The sequence below is a fragment of the Lutjanus erythropterus genome, chromosome 21 (genome assembly GCF_056507025.1).
Source record: "Lutjanus erythropterus isolate fLutEry1 chromosome 21, fLutEry1.hap2, whole genome shotgun sequence".
NCBI lineage: Eukaryota > Metazoa > Chordata > Actinopteri > Lutjaniformes > Lutjanidae > Lutjanus > Lutjanus erythropterus.
The window spans coordinates 20,020,750-20,036,969 of NC_139337.1; the positions used below are offsets into that span (position 1 = coordinate 20,020,750).

Genomic DNA, 16,220 nt, shown 5'->3' on the forward strand with positions numbered 1-16,220 from the left:
AGTATTTGGTGCCATTCTCCTGGTTTAGTCTGCAGCCGACAGCAGACGAGGACAGGACAAGTGTGTGTGAACCCTGAGAGGAGTGTGTGAATGTGTATGGGTGTTTGTGTATGTGTGTGTGTGTGTGTGTGTGTGTGTGTGTGTGTGTGGGTGTGTGTTGCATAGGTTGAGCCCTGCTTCTAATGGAGTTGAAGATCTAATGGCTTTGTTCTCATCATTTCTCCAACAGTCTCTTCTGTCCTGCTTACATGTAGTCTAACAAAGCTGTAGCAACTGAACAGATGACCGACAAAAACACTTTTGTCCAGGCAATAACTCATCAAGGCTGTAATATATTTGAATTTTCCACCTGTTTTCAGTTTTTTCATTCTTTCATTTGCTCTATTTTTGATCGTTTTGGAGTTCAAAGCATGTTTCTCTTGATTATTTTTAATCAATAAAGAATGAGCATATCAGCCACCTCTTGACACTTTCTGTTTTTATGTGCACCATTACTTGTCATTTTAAGTTAGTTGCTCCTGCAAATAGCTACGTTTACAAAAAAAAAAAATAATACAGCAACAGTCACCTGTATTGAACAGACTCCTCTGCAGTGACCCGATTCATATTTTGCTAAGTTGTGATTTAAGTATGCAACTATTTGACATCACTGTATTCTAACTGAGCCCATCCCCTGTGAAACCAGCAAGAAAAACACAAAGAAAAACAAATGCAGACATCTGTCATGTTAAATGATTAAAACTGCTCCAACTTTGCCAAAAAACTCACACTCTCATGCAGGATCTCATTGAATTAAATATGTTTTCAGCACGCTCAAACAAATCTGACAATTACACTAAATTATATCTCCCTCTAAACCCAATTTTGCCCTTAAAAAAAGCATAACTGTGTGTTGATCTCTGAAAAAAAGTACTTGTTTATATATGCCTATCTGCTGCCTCCATAGTGTGACCACAGGGTCTTTGACCTGTGAGGCCAGCTTGGTCTGTGTTTCATGAAACTCCATCACTTGTTGATAAAGCTGGTTCGTACGGTGGCCCTGAAGTGCAAATGTTGAAACTGATAAAATGGAGGGAAAACACGAAAAACAACATCCTGCAAACTGGTAAAGGTAGGTGCCTGCTATCTCATTCTTAATATTGATTGGATGTTGACGGTTTGACTCTCAGATAACATAACTGGAAGGTAGGCTAAGGTGAGCTTGTTTATGTGTGCTACTCTTATGGAGAGTTTTTGACTTTGCTCCCTCCAGGTATCAACTGTCATGTATCAGATTGTTCTGTGTACTTTTTCAATGCGGAGATGAGACACTGGGTTATTGCAACAGCGTCCCTGTTCCTGTAGCAAGGAAGGAAATCTGATCGCTGTGCTATGATGTGACTGGTTTCAGTAGCATTGCTGTTGATATATATATATATATTGCCTGGATGTTTTGTATATTGCAAGACAAGGATTTCCATTTCTAAAATGTCGTGTTGTATTTTGTGATTTTGTTTTGGTAAGTCTTGTGTTTTGCACTTCAGGGACACCAAATAAACTTCGGGCTCGTCATGTTTGTGACAAATCAGAGTGGACCTGCAGGTTAAGAGAATCATGGCTCAACTTGGACTTTGAGGAGTGTCCCTGATATCTTCCTGATAAGATTTTTTGAGCTGTACTCATTATAAATGTGCAGACATGCTTGCATGAGAAAACTACCCATTGCAGTAGTTTAAAAGCTGGGGCTGCTGTGTGGAGAAAGTCTGTTATTATAATCAGAATGACCAGTTTTATTAAATTACACATGTCAGAAGAGTCAAAGTTTGCTGTGCACAGGAAACCATCTGATCATGAGACATGCAATTCCAGAGTGTTGCCGTCTTACCCCCAAAAAACATTTTGAGTACCTCAACCCTCCTGTTCGCACCAAATGTTCAGGCCCCAGGGTCGATAAGTTCGGGTCAGAGATCTGCCCAACAGCTGGACTTCAGCCTGAGGATTCCTGACTTGCGACAATTAAATACTTGGCAGCTGTCACAAGATCACCGTCATAGTCGGTCTAAACATTAACCTGCAGGGTCCAGGTGAACTGACTGTGGCTTAGTGGCGCATGAAGCCCGGTTTCTCTGTCCCACGCTCTTCTCTGAACACATTCACATACCAGTATGAGCAACTTTGCGCAAATCCTGAAGGAAATCGGCGAGTTTGGTTTGTTTCAGAAACGTTTGGTGGCTGCATTATGCATCCCCAGCCTGTTCGTAGCTTTTGATGTGATTGGCCAGGTGTTTACAGGCATGAACTTCCCACATCACTGTAACACTGACTGGATCTTGAAGCGTGGACCCAACTTGACTGAAGAGAGACAGAGAAATCTCACCCTCCCAGTGAACAAGGATGGAAAGTATGAAAGCTGTGAAATGTTCACACCTGTGGATTTGGATTTGGAAACCATTGAAGCGTATGGGATTAACAGTACAACTGGATGTATAGATGGTTGGGACTATGACGCACCAAAAGGTGCCTCCAGCATTGTGACAGAGGTAAGAAACACTTGTTTATACACTCACAGAGCAACACACTTCACTTTTCTACTAAATAATTTTTTTAGGATTGTTAATATGGAGGATAATCAATTTTATTAAAGCTCTGGTGTGTAATATTTATGGGAATTTACTGGTAGAATAAGGGATGTATGTTTCCTCCCTGCTATCAGTTCAACCTGGTGTGTGACAGGAGCAGTTTGATCGAGGCATCACAGTCCATCTACATGGCTGGTCTTCTGGTCGGAGCACTGATACTGGGACAGATGGCTGACAGGTACACATTCACGGCCACCTTTAACCCCTGCACTCGATACATATGATCCTAACTCTGTGCTTTTTACTTTTAGAGCAACCAAGAATCAGTAGTGCTTGATTACATTAATGATAATTCTTGATTTAATGGAAAATTCACATAATTGAAAAGTCTACATTCATACTATTTTATACTTTGAGTGTATCTGCCAAAATGATCGCACACTGAACTTTTATGAGGGAAAGATTCACGTGTGTCTTAAATTTCATGCAAACTCAAGTTCCAGAGTGACACGTCTTGTCTTCTCTTCTCTTCGTAGGTTTGGCCGCCGCTTTGTGGTCCTGCTTTCACTCCTTCTCCTGTTCTTGTTTGGTGTTGGTACCAGTTTCTCGCCCAACGTTTACGTTTATATGGTTCTGAAATTTTTAAGTGGCATCTCCAATTCAGGCATTGTTGCTAATGTGTTTGTGATAGGTAGGTCTGCATCACTTCTTTTTAAAATTGCTAATATTAGTGGATTCATTGCCAGTAGAATAATAGTTGCCTTGCAGTGACATATAGTCATAATAAATTTATTTTCCCCTAAATTTGGACCGATACATGCACTTTCAAATCTAAACTTAAAGCATAAAGGTCCTGCTTATAACTTCTAGCTGAAACTAACTACAAACTGCAGGTCAGCTGACTTTCATTTTAATTTTACAAATACCATGGCATTTTGTTCTAAGTTAGGTTGTTATTTGTTGTCATGTTGCAGCCCCACACATGGAAGAAAATCTGTTTTACAGTTTCCTTTATAATCTGCAACATAAAGTGTCCCAGTTTCACAAGTAACAGTCAAATGAAAGCCACTGCTGGTTAAAGCTTTAACTTGTAAATTGCAAACTGCAACAGTTGGTTCTTACAGTGGTCATATGCCATAAATGATGCTATTTCTGTCTGTATTATTGCTCTGAAGGTGGAGAGTGGAGCGATTCGTCCAAGTTTGCTCTCTGCACCATTATCTGCCACTCTACTTTTCCTCTTGGACTGATGATGTTGTCTGGCATTGCCTATTTGAGCCGCAACTGGAGGGTCCTGCAGCTGGTGCTCTTCAGCCCGGTTCTCCTTGTCCTGGGAATGTTTTACTGGTGAGCAGCCTCTTGGGCCACTTGGATTCAGTGTTTTAACCACAGAAAAAATAAAATTAACATTATAGGTTTTGATTGTGGACATTTATGTCAATTAGGATTCTTCCGGAGTCGGCTCGCTGGCTCATCACCCAGGGCAGGAAGGAGGACGCCATCAAGGAGATCCGGAGGGCCGCCCGGGTGAATGGGAGAAAGGTCCCGGAAGAACTACTAGACCAGGTGAACTACATCAAACACCTTTTGGGTTCAACCACAGCAAAACACATTGAAGTTCTAAAATAAATACTGTGAGTAAAAAAATTACACCTGCATCATTTAGCTGGAGGATGAGGGTCCATCCAAAAGAGGAAACCTACTGGACATCTTCAGGATATCATATCTGAGAAAACGTGCTCTGATAATGAGCTGCGTCTGGTGAGTGTTGATTCCAACCACAACCACATCTACAGCCACATCTTTGCAGCTCCACTGAACACATCTCTTAAACTCTGTTAACAGGTTTGGAACAAGTTTGATGTACTATGGACTGAGCCTGAATGTTGGCAGTTTCGGTGTGGATATCTACCTCACGCAGTTCATCTTTGGTGTAGTTGAACTCCCCGCCCGTCTGGGCAGTTTGCCTCTCCTTCAGCGCTTTGGGAGGAAAATATGTCAAGCAGCTGTCCTTTTATTTGGAGGCTGTACCTGTCTTGCGATACTTGCAATTCCAAAAGGTACTTTTTTATATAATAATCATAATAGTCTATTGTTATGTGTCTTGAACATAACTTTTTACCTGATTCTTCAGAACTAGGACAATTTTTTAAAATGTAAATTTAAAAAAAAATCACTAACTATTATGTATTATTATTATATTTTGCATTGTAAACCTTGCCACATCCAGAGATACAGACCCCAATTTTGACAAAGCTGGGACACTGACAATATTCAATTGAATACAGTTCAAAGACAAGATGTTTAATGTGTATTTAGTGTCCCAAGTTTTTTGGAATAGGCACACATGCACTTTATATGTAAGTGTCACAAATGAGTTTAATATTTGTCCATCAGATCTTCCTGTGGTGGCAACAGTCATCGCTGTAATGGGAAAATTTGCTGCCACTGCCAGTTTCTCCGTAGTCTATGTTTATACTGCAGAGCTGTACCCTACCACTCTAAGGTAAGATAGCTATGTCCCAGAGCTAAACATAAAAGCTGTTAATAGTACTCTAATACTGCCAGAAAATTCAAAATGTGTACTTATTACATGCTATGTGGTTGCTAATTAGTTCGTTGTCTATACTGACAGGCAAAATGGTGTAGGTTTCAACTCCATGTGTGCCCGTGTGGCGGGCATCTTCGCTCCGTTGATCAGGCTCCTGGAGGTCTTCCACCACACCATCCCTATGCTCATATACGGCATCATCCCCATCGTTGCTTCGGGTTTCTGTGTATTGCTGCCCGAAACCCTCAATGTTGAACTCCAGGATCACGCTGAAGTCATGTGAGTTATGAATCATTTCACAACAGAGGCCTTATTTCACTTCCAAGAGCCATTCTACATAATAATCTTCTTGTTTTTAATTCCAGAAAACCCAAGGACAGCATTGCTGAGACGCCATCCAACACTAATTCAGGAAAAAGCACAAAAATGTAATTTATTTGGACTTTTTTTTTTTTTTTTTTAAGTTGTTTTCATTTCAGAAAAATATACTTTGCCTTCTCTTGACTGATAACTGGGCAGAGGAATTTATTATGAATCATGTTGAACTTGTAAATTACAGTATTAAAAATAATTTTATGTTTTGCTACTACAGTAGTTATAGACTGTTTGATACATGCCATTTGTATATATGATATAATAAATATGTATATTTGCTGTGCACTTATTTGTTTGTTTCTGATGTCATTTTAATTGTTGAATAATGTGTGTTATGTGTTATGTTGTGTGTGTTATTCTTTTCTCATGGATGTATTCCCTCCATCTTGACATATGACATTTGTTACAGCTCAGTGTTTATAACTGACCCTTCATAAGTCCCGCCCCTTTTCACTCTGTGCTTCAGTATCAGTTGAACAAACATGGTACCTCAGTCAACTGTCTCTTTCCCTGTAAAAGTGACATAAATCACATATTGAATTAGCTAATATTAGAAAACGATAACCAACTTGCTAGTGGACAATAGATGTGCTATATTAGGTAGCTAGTTAGCTAGCTAGATAATGAATTATGGAGAATACCTAGCTAGTAAACTAGTGTTTTTTTTGGCTTTTACAGGTCCCCCAGCAACATCTTGTAACTGTGTACAAAGAATATTTTTTTTAACATAGAGCTGAGCACATATTTACAGTTGTAAGTACAGTAAACAGGAAAGGAGAAAGTTGCCCAAAGTACCAGATTTACTCAATTTCTATTGCCGCACAGAGAGAAAAGATGCGGGACTTAGGAAGGGTCAGTTACTTTGAAGGACCAGTGTGAGGGGTTTAGTGGCATCTAGTGGCAAGATTGCAAACAACATGGATCAGGTTTGTTCTCTGCTAGAAATTGTCTTTACATGGTTGGTTTGGCTTTATCATCAGTGTATCATCAGTGTTACAAAACATATTTAAATCAAAATGTGATCTAAAAATCAACAGTCATGTCAAATCATGGATTTGGAGAATCATGACACTCCAATGTAGTACTGTAGTTTTACTGTTGACTCTAAGTAAACAAATGTAGGCTGCTGTTCATAAAAGGCCTGTAGACCAGAACAGTGTTACACTTGTGCATTTTTGTTCCTATCTATCTGTTTTGTCCTGTTATTGTTACGCACACTGACTGAAAAATCAAACAAAACATACAAGACCTACAAGCAGGTTTTAATGGGGTCCAAGCAGGTCGTGAAAAATTGCAAATTTAACACAGCTGACTTGAGAAATGAAGTGATTTTTGAGATCACTGCAGAAATATAAACTCGTTCTTACAGCGTCTTCTTGAGGTCAGCGAGTATTATGAGCGCTGGATGGAATATGCAAAACACACGCATTCGAACGGTTGCTGTTAAGCCTGCAGGACGTGTTTATACGGCTGTACTTTCTATATTATTTATAAAATACAACCCTAATATAGAGTGACTGACTTTTGAATTCAACATAGTTTGTGGTGAGACAGAGTTTTATATCAGTTCAGTGGATGTGCTAAAAAAAATTTGAATATGGTCACATCCAGGGCACAGTTGTACAACTGTGTGATAGAAGATGACCAGTGGCCATAAATACTGAAACAATAACTCAGTCTATCCTTGACGTCTCAGTAGAGCTGCTCCCTGGAAGAGGATAAGGTTTCAATTAAGAATTATAAATTAGGGGAATCATAAAGGTAATGTTTGCTTATCTGCTTGTGTTTAATTTCCCACTGACAGGCTCAGATTGTTATTTTAAATGTCTGACAACATTTTGGAAAGGATCGCCTCAGTGGGCGACCTTTTTTAAACAGTGACATATTTTTGTGTAACTAGAAACAGATGTTTATTTGCCCCTCCTTTAACATCATCATCGGCTTCATTCAGGCTCAATAGAAACAAAATAAAACTCACCAAAAATGTCTTGGGTCACTTTTCCAACAATCGAATTAACCCTTAATTCACGGTGTGAAGGAGAGCGGAGCGTGCAGGACAGGTGAGGACGGACAGTGGCTCTGCAGTGCCCTTATTTTATAAATGAGCTACAGGAGGACACACACTTTTCCTGTCTCTGACTGAGTGAGAGATGATGAAGAAAGACATTGAAACTTGAGTCTTACTAGCAAACAGTGGTGGACAAAGTCCCAGTAGTTGAGTCAAAGTCCAGATACTCCTGGTCGAATATTAGTCAACAAGTGAAAGTTTCTCAGCCAAAATTTTACTCGAGTTAAAGTATTAGAGTACTTGCTTTTAAAAATACTTCAGTATTCAAAAGTACAAATCACAAAGTACATTTTCTAATAACAGTACATTGCTGTATTGTTTTCACGATGCATTTACAGCACCTTGTAACTCTCTGAAACCACCTGATGATGCACTGACCTGCTTGTAGAACCACTCTGCTACACAAAGTCTACAGAAACATCTATAAAAACTTCAGCATAGAAAAACAAATTATGTGGTAGAAATTCCCATTTTCTCATGTAATCCTGTATCTGCATATTGTAAGTACCTAAATACAGGACAGAGAGGAAGGCCCGATATACTTGTGTGACTCAAAAGACAACATGAAATACAACAAGCCAGAGTTGCTGTATTACTTTTCTGAATGTCCTGTACCATCATGTGATAAGAATGTGCAAATCACTCTTTCCTGACCTTGCATCTATCTGTGTATAAAACATTGACACATTCTGTGCTCTGGGCTCTTTCCGCCCAGTTCATTCTGCAGATGACTGAGTAAACCACACAGAAAGGGAAGTTTCTGACTCTGTGCGTAATTCAACAGAAACTACCACCGCAAACTTGGCGCTGTCGGCAGGATCACTGGTGTGAGAGGACACTGGGAACTCAGGTGAAGCTAGAGTCCGGGACTCTTAACTCCGACCTCCCCTGTCAAAGGAGGGTAGAGAAGTGGAGGCCTGACGCCTGAGGACAAGGTCTTTCTGGTAAGTACTGACTCTGGAATACAGGAAGAGATTCTCACCACTGACGAGTGGGGTGTGACAGACGTGTCAGCAGGGCAGGTTCAGGAAAAACGCTGTAGAACCCAGGAAGCTTCGGGTCTGGGACCAGTTTAAAATTAAATTTAAATTTAAAAGTGTCTTTTTAGGTGTGTAAAGATTCTTACATTGCATTTTTCTAAATACTGTGTATAACTGACGAGTTGCTAGGGCAGGTAGACTCCAGTTATTTTATATAATTTGGACAGTCAACGCTAGGATTGTTAGGGCAGGTAGACACTAATTACGCTTTTATATGTATTAGAAGAGCAGTTGGGGCAGGTCACTGCTAGACAAGACGACATTTAAAAAAAAATAAAAGAGAGAGAGAGAGGAGTTACATGAGACAGAAGTTGAGAATAAGTAAACAGCAAGTTAAACTTTAAAACTCTAATACATTTTTTTTTCCTTTTTGTCTTTGTTTTAGAGCTAAAGTCCTCTCCCATAAAACCAGTACAGCTCCTCGGTTCCAAAACAAACCACCTCAATAGAATACAAAAAAATCTTGCATAACTGTATTAAAATCACTGCATAAAATTAGATTGAAGCCAAGTGTAAGGAGTTCTCCAAGTCTGAGATTTCTTTCTGGCTTCTGTGGCAGTATATATATTAATTATGCGGTATTTTGTTTCAGTAACAATCCAACATTAAAAGCCTCCCTGGAATTATTTTGTCTTTTTCTAATTATATATTAAATTATATGTAGGCCGATATAGGAATTTAGTGTGGTACACCAGACTGAGAAGAAGGAATAAATTGTTGAATGTTAAACCGCTAAATCTGAATTCAGCTAAAATAATTCTTGTCCAGGTACGGTCCTCCCTCTCAGTGCATATTTAACCCAATCAACTCATTTAAACACAGAGGAACTTGTTCATCTTTTCAAAAAGCCCCTGTTGTCAAGAATGTCAGTATGAATTTAAGAGTGGGATATACTTGAAATAATAAAATGTAATCTGAAAACTGCTAGAGCTCTTGATAACAGCATGTTAAATCATTTGAAATTGATACATCAGAGCTGCTTCTCTTTAAAATTGAACATGCAAATCTTTCATATCAGAATGCAAAGCTAACTTTTTATATCTTGCTCCTGTTCCAACATCTGAATCTGACTGTCCACCGATCATCTGTCCAAAGGTCCTGTGCTTTTAGGTGTTGGATTACTTTGTACTACTATGTTACGGCACTGGGTATTTCTTTATGACTGTCTGAAAATTTTATTCACATTTTTATTATACTTTTGCTCTGGCTTTTGATTTTGATCCTTTGATTAGTTCTGTGTCCACCGTGCTAACACTTGCGTGACCTGTGTTGTCCCTAAGGTGAAGGTATGGTCATTATGTATTCATGCTGTGTTTAATATTCAGCCTATCACAACTTTTACAATTGGTGGAACCATGAAAAGTGTCCTTCCCTACTATAAGATGAAGTCAAGTGCCATCACATATAATTATGTTTGGTTAAATATTACATACCTAGATGAATTATATTGTTATCTATTCCCACAGTGCACTTCGATGAGGAGCCACTGCAAATTCAGCCACATATCAATATGAGCAGCTTCGGGCAGATCCTGCATGAAATCGGGGAGTTTGGTTTGTTCCAAAAACGGTTATTACTCGCATTATGCATCCCCTGCATATTTGCAGGTTTTGACACTATTGGTCAGGTATTTACGGCCCTGACCTTCACACATCACTGTAACACTGACTGGATCTCGGAGCGTGGACCCAACCTGACCGAGGAGAGACAAAGAAACCTCACCCTCCCCGTGAACAAGGATGGAGAGTTTGAAAGCTGTAAAATGTTCACACCTGTGGATTTGGATTTGGAAACCATTGAAGCGTATGGGATTAACAGTACAACTGGATGCACAGATGGATGGGACTATGACGCACCTGTAGGTACTTCTAGCATTGTGACAGAGGTAAGCAAGCGAACACCTCGTGACCCCTACCAAACTGCCAAACTGTCTGTCATCCGTCTATTTCTTCTTCTTTTCTCCTTTCATCGCCCTTTTCTCTTTTCAGTTTGATCTGGTTTGTGACAACCATGGTTTCATTGAGATATTGCAGTCCGTCTTCATGGCAGGCGTTATGGTTGGAGCCATAGTGTTTGGAGCTATTTCTGACAGGTATGAAGCCATAATGCATTCACTTCCTTGTCATGAGCGGTATTGGGATAAATATGTAACTTCACATGTAACTAATTACTTTTTGAAATTAAAAAACGCAGCTACAGTTACTGAAATTGAATTGATCTTGTTTCTTTTGTCTTGTGTGAAAATAGTGGACAACTACAGATCTCTGACGGAGATCCTAGGCTCTGAAGGATGTAGGGTGAGAATTTCAGATATCTAAAATGAAAAAAACATATCCGCAATACATGTGCAGTTGCATTGTTCCATAATTCTAATTAGATATCTGAAATTGCATTTTTATTAGTCATAATGCCAATTATAGATCAGTAATGACATTTTAACTAGTCAACGTGTTTTTATTCAAAATTACAATATGGACATATGGAATTGTTTTTAATTTTGGATATCTGAAATTAAAATTATGACTAGTAACACCTGAACAGGACAGAGATCGGAAATGGGAGCTTTTCTGTAAGAATTCAATTGCAGATCAAAACTATAATTTTGGATATCAGGAATTAAAAAGCTCGGCACACATGAATGGCAAAAATAACATAATTTGTCCCAGGAAGAATTCGGGTACAATTATGACACATTATTACAAATAATAAGAGAACTGAAGCAGACATTTAAAAGTGTAAAAGCACTGTAAACTATGAGAAATAAACTAACTACAGGATCTAACTTATTATGTTATTTTTTTTCTTTGTAGGTTTGGTCGTCGGTTGGCAGTCCTGCTTGAACTCCTTTTCTCACTGTTGTTTGGTGTGGGTGCTGCTTTCTCGCCAAACATTTACGTTTACATGGTGTTCAAATTTTTAAGTGGGACTTCAAGTATTACCCTGTTGATGTCCACAACTGGGGCAGGTAGGTCCACTTTTTTCACAGTTTTATCAGGGGACCAAGCAGCGGTCGCTCGCTGCTGCTGACCCCTACTGTTTTTGTTCTCATATTCTTCTAATAGCATTCATGCAGAAAAAATAGAAGACCAAAACTGGCAGGTGGGTTGTAAATTCCACCCACTACTGAGGTTAAAAAAAAAAAAAGACATACTGACCTCAGGGTGGCACTACAACAAACAAGTTTACATTTCTGCAATTATCTTAAACGGCTTGGCGTTTGGTTCATCTGCATCTTTTCTCAGTTGATCTTCAGCTTCAAAAATCACTATGACATGCTGATTACCACCAAAATATTTCACCATGGTTAAATTAAACCTGTCACTCTCATTGACATCAGTGCAGTATTTTGCAAACTGTATGCAGACAAAGTAAATGTTTAGTCTTGTTCGCTGTCAGTGACAGTTGTGTTGGCGTGGAGGTCAACCAACTCACGACTCCGGCACTCATTCACCTTAAAGTGATGCTGTATTATCTCAAACAGGACTTGGTCTAGAGTCAACATCATGTTCACCTCTCTTATCTGCATCTGGTCTTCTGCTCTAAATTGCAAAATCTTTCAATTTTTATTATCTGGACTCTGTTCAAAACCTGCTTGCAGGTCTTGTTATCATTATTATTGTTGCTTCTATTGACAACTTTTTGACCAGTCTTACTCTCAACTTTCACTGCAACTACAGCGATGGAGTGGACTGATCCCTCTAAGGCTGGTCTTTGCTCGGTGGCCATCATGACATTCTTTGCTATTGGACTGACGCTTGTGCCTGGCTTTGCATATTTTATTCATAACTGGAGGATCCTGCAGCTGGTGCTCTTCTGCCCTATTGTCCTTGTACTGGGAATCCTTTACTGGTCAGCAGCCTATGTACCATAATACTTTGACAAGTTCATCAAGCACTTTGCCAGGAAGGCTATAACTGCAACATCTAAATCCTGTTTTGTGACCTGTGTTCCCATAGGTTTCTCCCGGAGTCAGGTCGCTGGCTTGTGACCCAGGGCAGGAAGGAGGAGGCACAAAAGGAGCTTGAGAGGGCAGCCAAGGTGAACGGGAGGACTATCTCAAAAGATCAGCTTGACAAAGTGAGCTGAAAACACACACTTCACCTAAAACATATAAACCACTATAGAAGGTGTACATTTTCTCACTTACTTTTTGACTTTTGTAGCTAGAGGTGGAGAGCACACCTGAAAGAAGAAACATGTTGGACATCTTTCGAATACCATATTTGAGAAAACGTACTATGATATTGGCCTTTGACTGGTGTGTCTTCTTTATAATTGATATAATTGTTCATGTCATTGTCTTTCAGACAGTAAATCACTATAGATGAGATGAATCAATAATAGAATGATGTGTAACTCATTTATCACAATAATCCTGTTTAAAAGTCAAAACTGAATGTGTCTCTCCAATTCTGATGCTAGGTTTTCAACAAGTATGCTATATTACGGACTGAGCCTGAACGTTGGCAGCTTTGGTGTGAATATCTACCTCACACAGGTCATCTTTGGTATTGCTGAAATTCCTGCAAACATGATTTTGTTTCTGAGTCAGTACTTTGGAAGGAGAATATGTCAAACATGCTTCCTGTTTTCTGGGGGTGTTGCTTGCCTCCTGGTCCTTGCTATCCCAAAGGGTACTTACAAAACCTTGGACATGAATTTTTATGAACATTTGTTATAGAGCTGTACATTTTTCATTGTTTATCTGACAGCTACAGTATACGTTTTTTTTCACATCTTTACCCAATAGATCTTCCAGCGGTGGTAACAACCTTAGCTGTACTGGGGAAATGTGCGGCCTCTGTATCTTTCACCATAGCCTATCTTTACACTGCAGAATTATACCCAACCATTTTAAGGTAATGTCACTCTTTCTGCTGCTGCTCATCATAAAAACTTATAACACCGATCTGTTTTAGCATTGAGTTTTGACAAATTTTGTTTTCTGTTAATGGTCTGCATTGTGGTGATAGACTGCATAGTGTAATTATAAAACAACAGTCTCTGCATAGTCTGCATACCCCATTTTTACTTAGTGATTGCCTTGATATAGGGGTGAACAAGAGATCAATTTATTTCATAGAATATGTATTGTGTAACTACACAGTAATTACTGTGAAAAAACCTGCATACCCATTACCTACGGTGTAATAAGAATGAAAAAGGGGTGAACACAGGACCTCTTTATTTTGAAGCCCATAACTACCCTGTAATTACGGGGAAACATGAATAAACCTTTTACACTTTGGATAGATATGAAGTAATTTCAGAAATACTTTATAGTGTAGTTTTTTTTCCCCTAAACACAGTTATTTTTTGCCTTATTCTCCTTCTCTCTCATCTTTCTCCCCTGTATTTGTTTGTCTCTGTATAGATGCCCAGCAATTACTTAATAACTGCACAGTATTTATGGGCTGTAATCTAACGTGTTATCAAAATCATCTCGATCAGTGTGGAATTCCTGATGAGTCCATTGTGCATTCTTGCAGGCAGAATGGTGTCGGTTTCAGCTCCATGTGTGCTCGGGTGGGGGGCATGATCGCTCCACTGGTCAGGCTCCTGGAGGTCTTCCATTACACCATCCCCATGCTGATATACGGCATCGTCCCCATTGTTGCTGGAGGTTTCTGTTTGCTGCTGCCTGAAACCCTCAATGTTGAACTTCAGGACCACGCTGAGCAGAAGTGAGCTAAGTATAAAGATTGTGTCTGGGAAAAAAAAAACACATATTCAAAATAAATTGACTGTATTAATTGCAAGTATTTATATATTATGATACTACGCACACACAGGTACACACATACACACAGACAGAGGCAATTACATGATTCCCTCCAGTCTAGGACTATGCATGTATTAATGTAAATAATTCTATATTTTAATACTCTTGTGTTTTTATTTTTAGAAAACTAGTGAATGAACCTACGCGGAGCAGATGCAGCGCTGAGGAGATAGAATTTAGTACAAAACTGTAATTTGTACTTAAATCATAATCATAAGTTCCTAGTTTCTTTTTTTTCCCTTGTTGTCAAGAAATCTGTCAGCTACACTTTGTATGATTTTAACTCCAGTTTAGGATGCAGAAATCCAACTGGTCAGTAATTATTAAGAATCAAACATTACTGAAGGATTTGATTTTATGTCATTTTAAAGCCACAGTTTGTTTTAGTTGTTACTGCATTTTATTAGCGGTGGCTTGTTAGAAACAGACTTATTCAATGTTCACACAAATGGTTCTGTTTTTTAGTCAAATGATGCCGTTTTACCAAAGTTGTTGATCAGAGCACCGACTGACACCTGCAGACACTCAGTCCAATAGTGGATTTTTATTCATTGTTTAATTTCTCATTTCTCTGTGCTGTAAAGCTTGTTGTACAAATGGTGTTGTGTTTAAATTTTTGCATACATAAAACCGAGCAGAGCTGAGTTGTTTGATCTGGTTTGTGACAACCTTAGTTCAACTGAGGCATCCCAGTCCATCTCCATGGCGGGTGTTCTGGTTCGAGCGTTGGTGTGTTGAGCAGTTTCTGACAGGTATCAACCCATAATACATCCACTTTGTCATGTGTTTCAGTGATTTTGATTTCATAGTAAACGTGCATTAATATCATTGTTATAAATATTTATTGTTAAATAATTACTAATATCGGATAATAACATTATTAATGTCAAGTTACAATAACCAACAACCAAATCATGGTTTGGATTGAAATAGCAACATCTCTGCCAGAAAGCCCTGACGGATTTGAGGCACTATTATTTATTTATGAGGACTTGTTCTTCTTTCACTCACATTGACATGATGTGTGACAAACTAAACACATACTTTGGGTTACTTGTGTCTTTGTCAATTGCTGTTGCTGTACAGTAATTATTTAGTAACCAAGCAGTTAATGGACAGGTAAGAATGAAGTAATGAGTCAGTACTCATTAACATGCACAACTTTGCTTGACGGGACACAAAAAACACAACTAATGTATAGATAATGAAGCAATGATTCTGTACTCAGTAACTACTCAGTAGTGTAGGGACACAAAATACTGAACAAAAGCAACATGTGACACTAAACCCACCTGCCTAAAAAAAAAAAAAAGAAAGAAAGAAAGAAAAGAAAAACAACCATACAATCATGGTTTTACATTATTCAACCATTATCATAATAAAAAATAAATTAAAGGTCCAGTTTGTCAGTTTTAGGGGTCATATTGACAGAATATGGCAGAAATGGAATATAATATTCAGAATGATGTTTATATTAGTGTTTAATCACCGTACCCTGTAATGGACAACTTAAACAGTTTTGTCCACAGTTTCAGAGCCACAGTGGGTTCTCCTATATTATACTACAATTCTTTGATTAGTACTTCAAAGTATAAAATGTAAGTGGGTCTGAAGCATATGCTTGTATGGTAGAAGACGTATTATACATGACCACTTGGTGGCAGTATGGACACACAGCAGAGAGACACCTTACAGTGATATTTTATACCATGTGTTACATCAATTAGATTTGCTTTATTTTTAATGAAATCCTTTGCTGGGTGTTATTACCTCGATTGCTGAACAATAAGGTTGTTAATTTACTTTAATTCCATCGTGCTAAAAGGGAAAAGTTTCTAATTTTCAA

The 16,220-nt window shown here is 38.7% G+C and overlaps 2 protein-coding genes across 2 annotated transcripts; both read left to right on the top strand.

The window, feature by feature from the left end:
* The first annotated feature begins 1,887 nt into the window (after nt 1–1,887).
* LOC146307595 (solute carrier family 22 member 13-like) lies at nt 1,888–6,141 on the top strand. Its single transcript, XM_084747625.1, has 10 exons — nt 1,888–2,519; nt 2,693–2,796; nt 3,095–3,249; nt 3,734–3,905; nt 4,004–4,124; nt 4,225–4,319; nt 4,404–4,618; nt 4,956–5,064; nt 5,194–5,388; nt 5,475–6,141. The coding sequence occupies exons 1-10, from the start codon at nt 2,145–2,147 to the stop codon at nt 5,539–5,541; spliced, it is 1,608 nt and encodes a 535-aa protein (XP_084603751.1). The 5' UTR covers nt 1,888–2,144; the 3' UTR covers nt 5,542–6,141.
* Nucleotides 6,142–10,040: 3,899 nt separating this feature from the next.
* LOC146307596 (solute carrier family 22 member 13-like) lies at nt 10,041–14,311 on the top strand. The gene is made up of 9 exons (XM_084747626.1): nt 10,041–10,477; nt 10,581–10,684; nt 11,403–11,557; nt 12,270–12,441; nt 12,549–12,669; nt 12,756–12,850; nt 13,015–13,226; nt 13,343–13,451; nt 14,082–14,311. The coding sequence occupies exons 1-9, from the start codon at nt 10,103–10,105 to the stop codon at nt 14,278–14,280; spliced, it is 1,542 nt and encodes a 513-aa protein (XP_084603752.1). The 5' UTR covers nt 10,041–10,102; the 3' UTR covers nt 14,281–14,311.
* Nucleotides 14,312–16,220: the final 1,909 nt, after the last annotated feature.

Excerpts from the sequence above, each read along its gene's own strand:
- LOC146307595 (XM_084747625.1), top strand. The coding sequence starts at position 2,145 with ATGAGCAACTTTGCGCAAATCCTGAAGGAAATCGGCGAGTTTGGTTTG. Across the intron at positions 3,906-4,003 it reads GTCCTGGGAATGTTTTACTG|GATTCTTCCGGAGTCGGCTC; the intron begins GTGAGCAGCCTC and ends TATGTCAATTAG. Across the intron at positions 5,065-5,193 it reads CTGTACCCTACCACTCTAAG|GCAAAATGGTGTAGGTTTCA; the intron begins GTAAGATAGCTA and ends CTATACTGACAG.
- LOC146307596 (XM_084747626.1), top strand. The coding sequence starts at position 10,103 with ATGAGCAGCTTCGGGCAGATCCTGCATGAAATCGGGGAGTTTGGTTTG. Across the intron at positions 10,685-11,402 it reads TTTGGAGCTATTTCTGACAG|GTTTGGTCGTCGGTTGGCAG; the intron begins GTATGAAGCCAT and ends TTTTCTTTGTAG. Across the intron at positions 12,670-12,755 it reads CAAAAGATCAGCTTGACAAA|CTAGAGGTGGAGAGCACACC; the intron begins GTGAGCTGAAAA and ends TGACTTTTGTAG.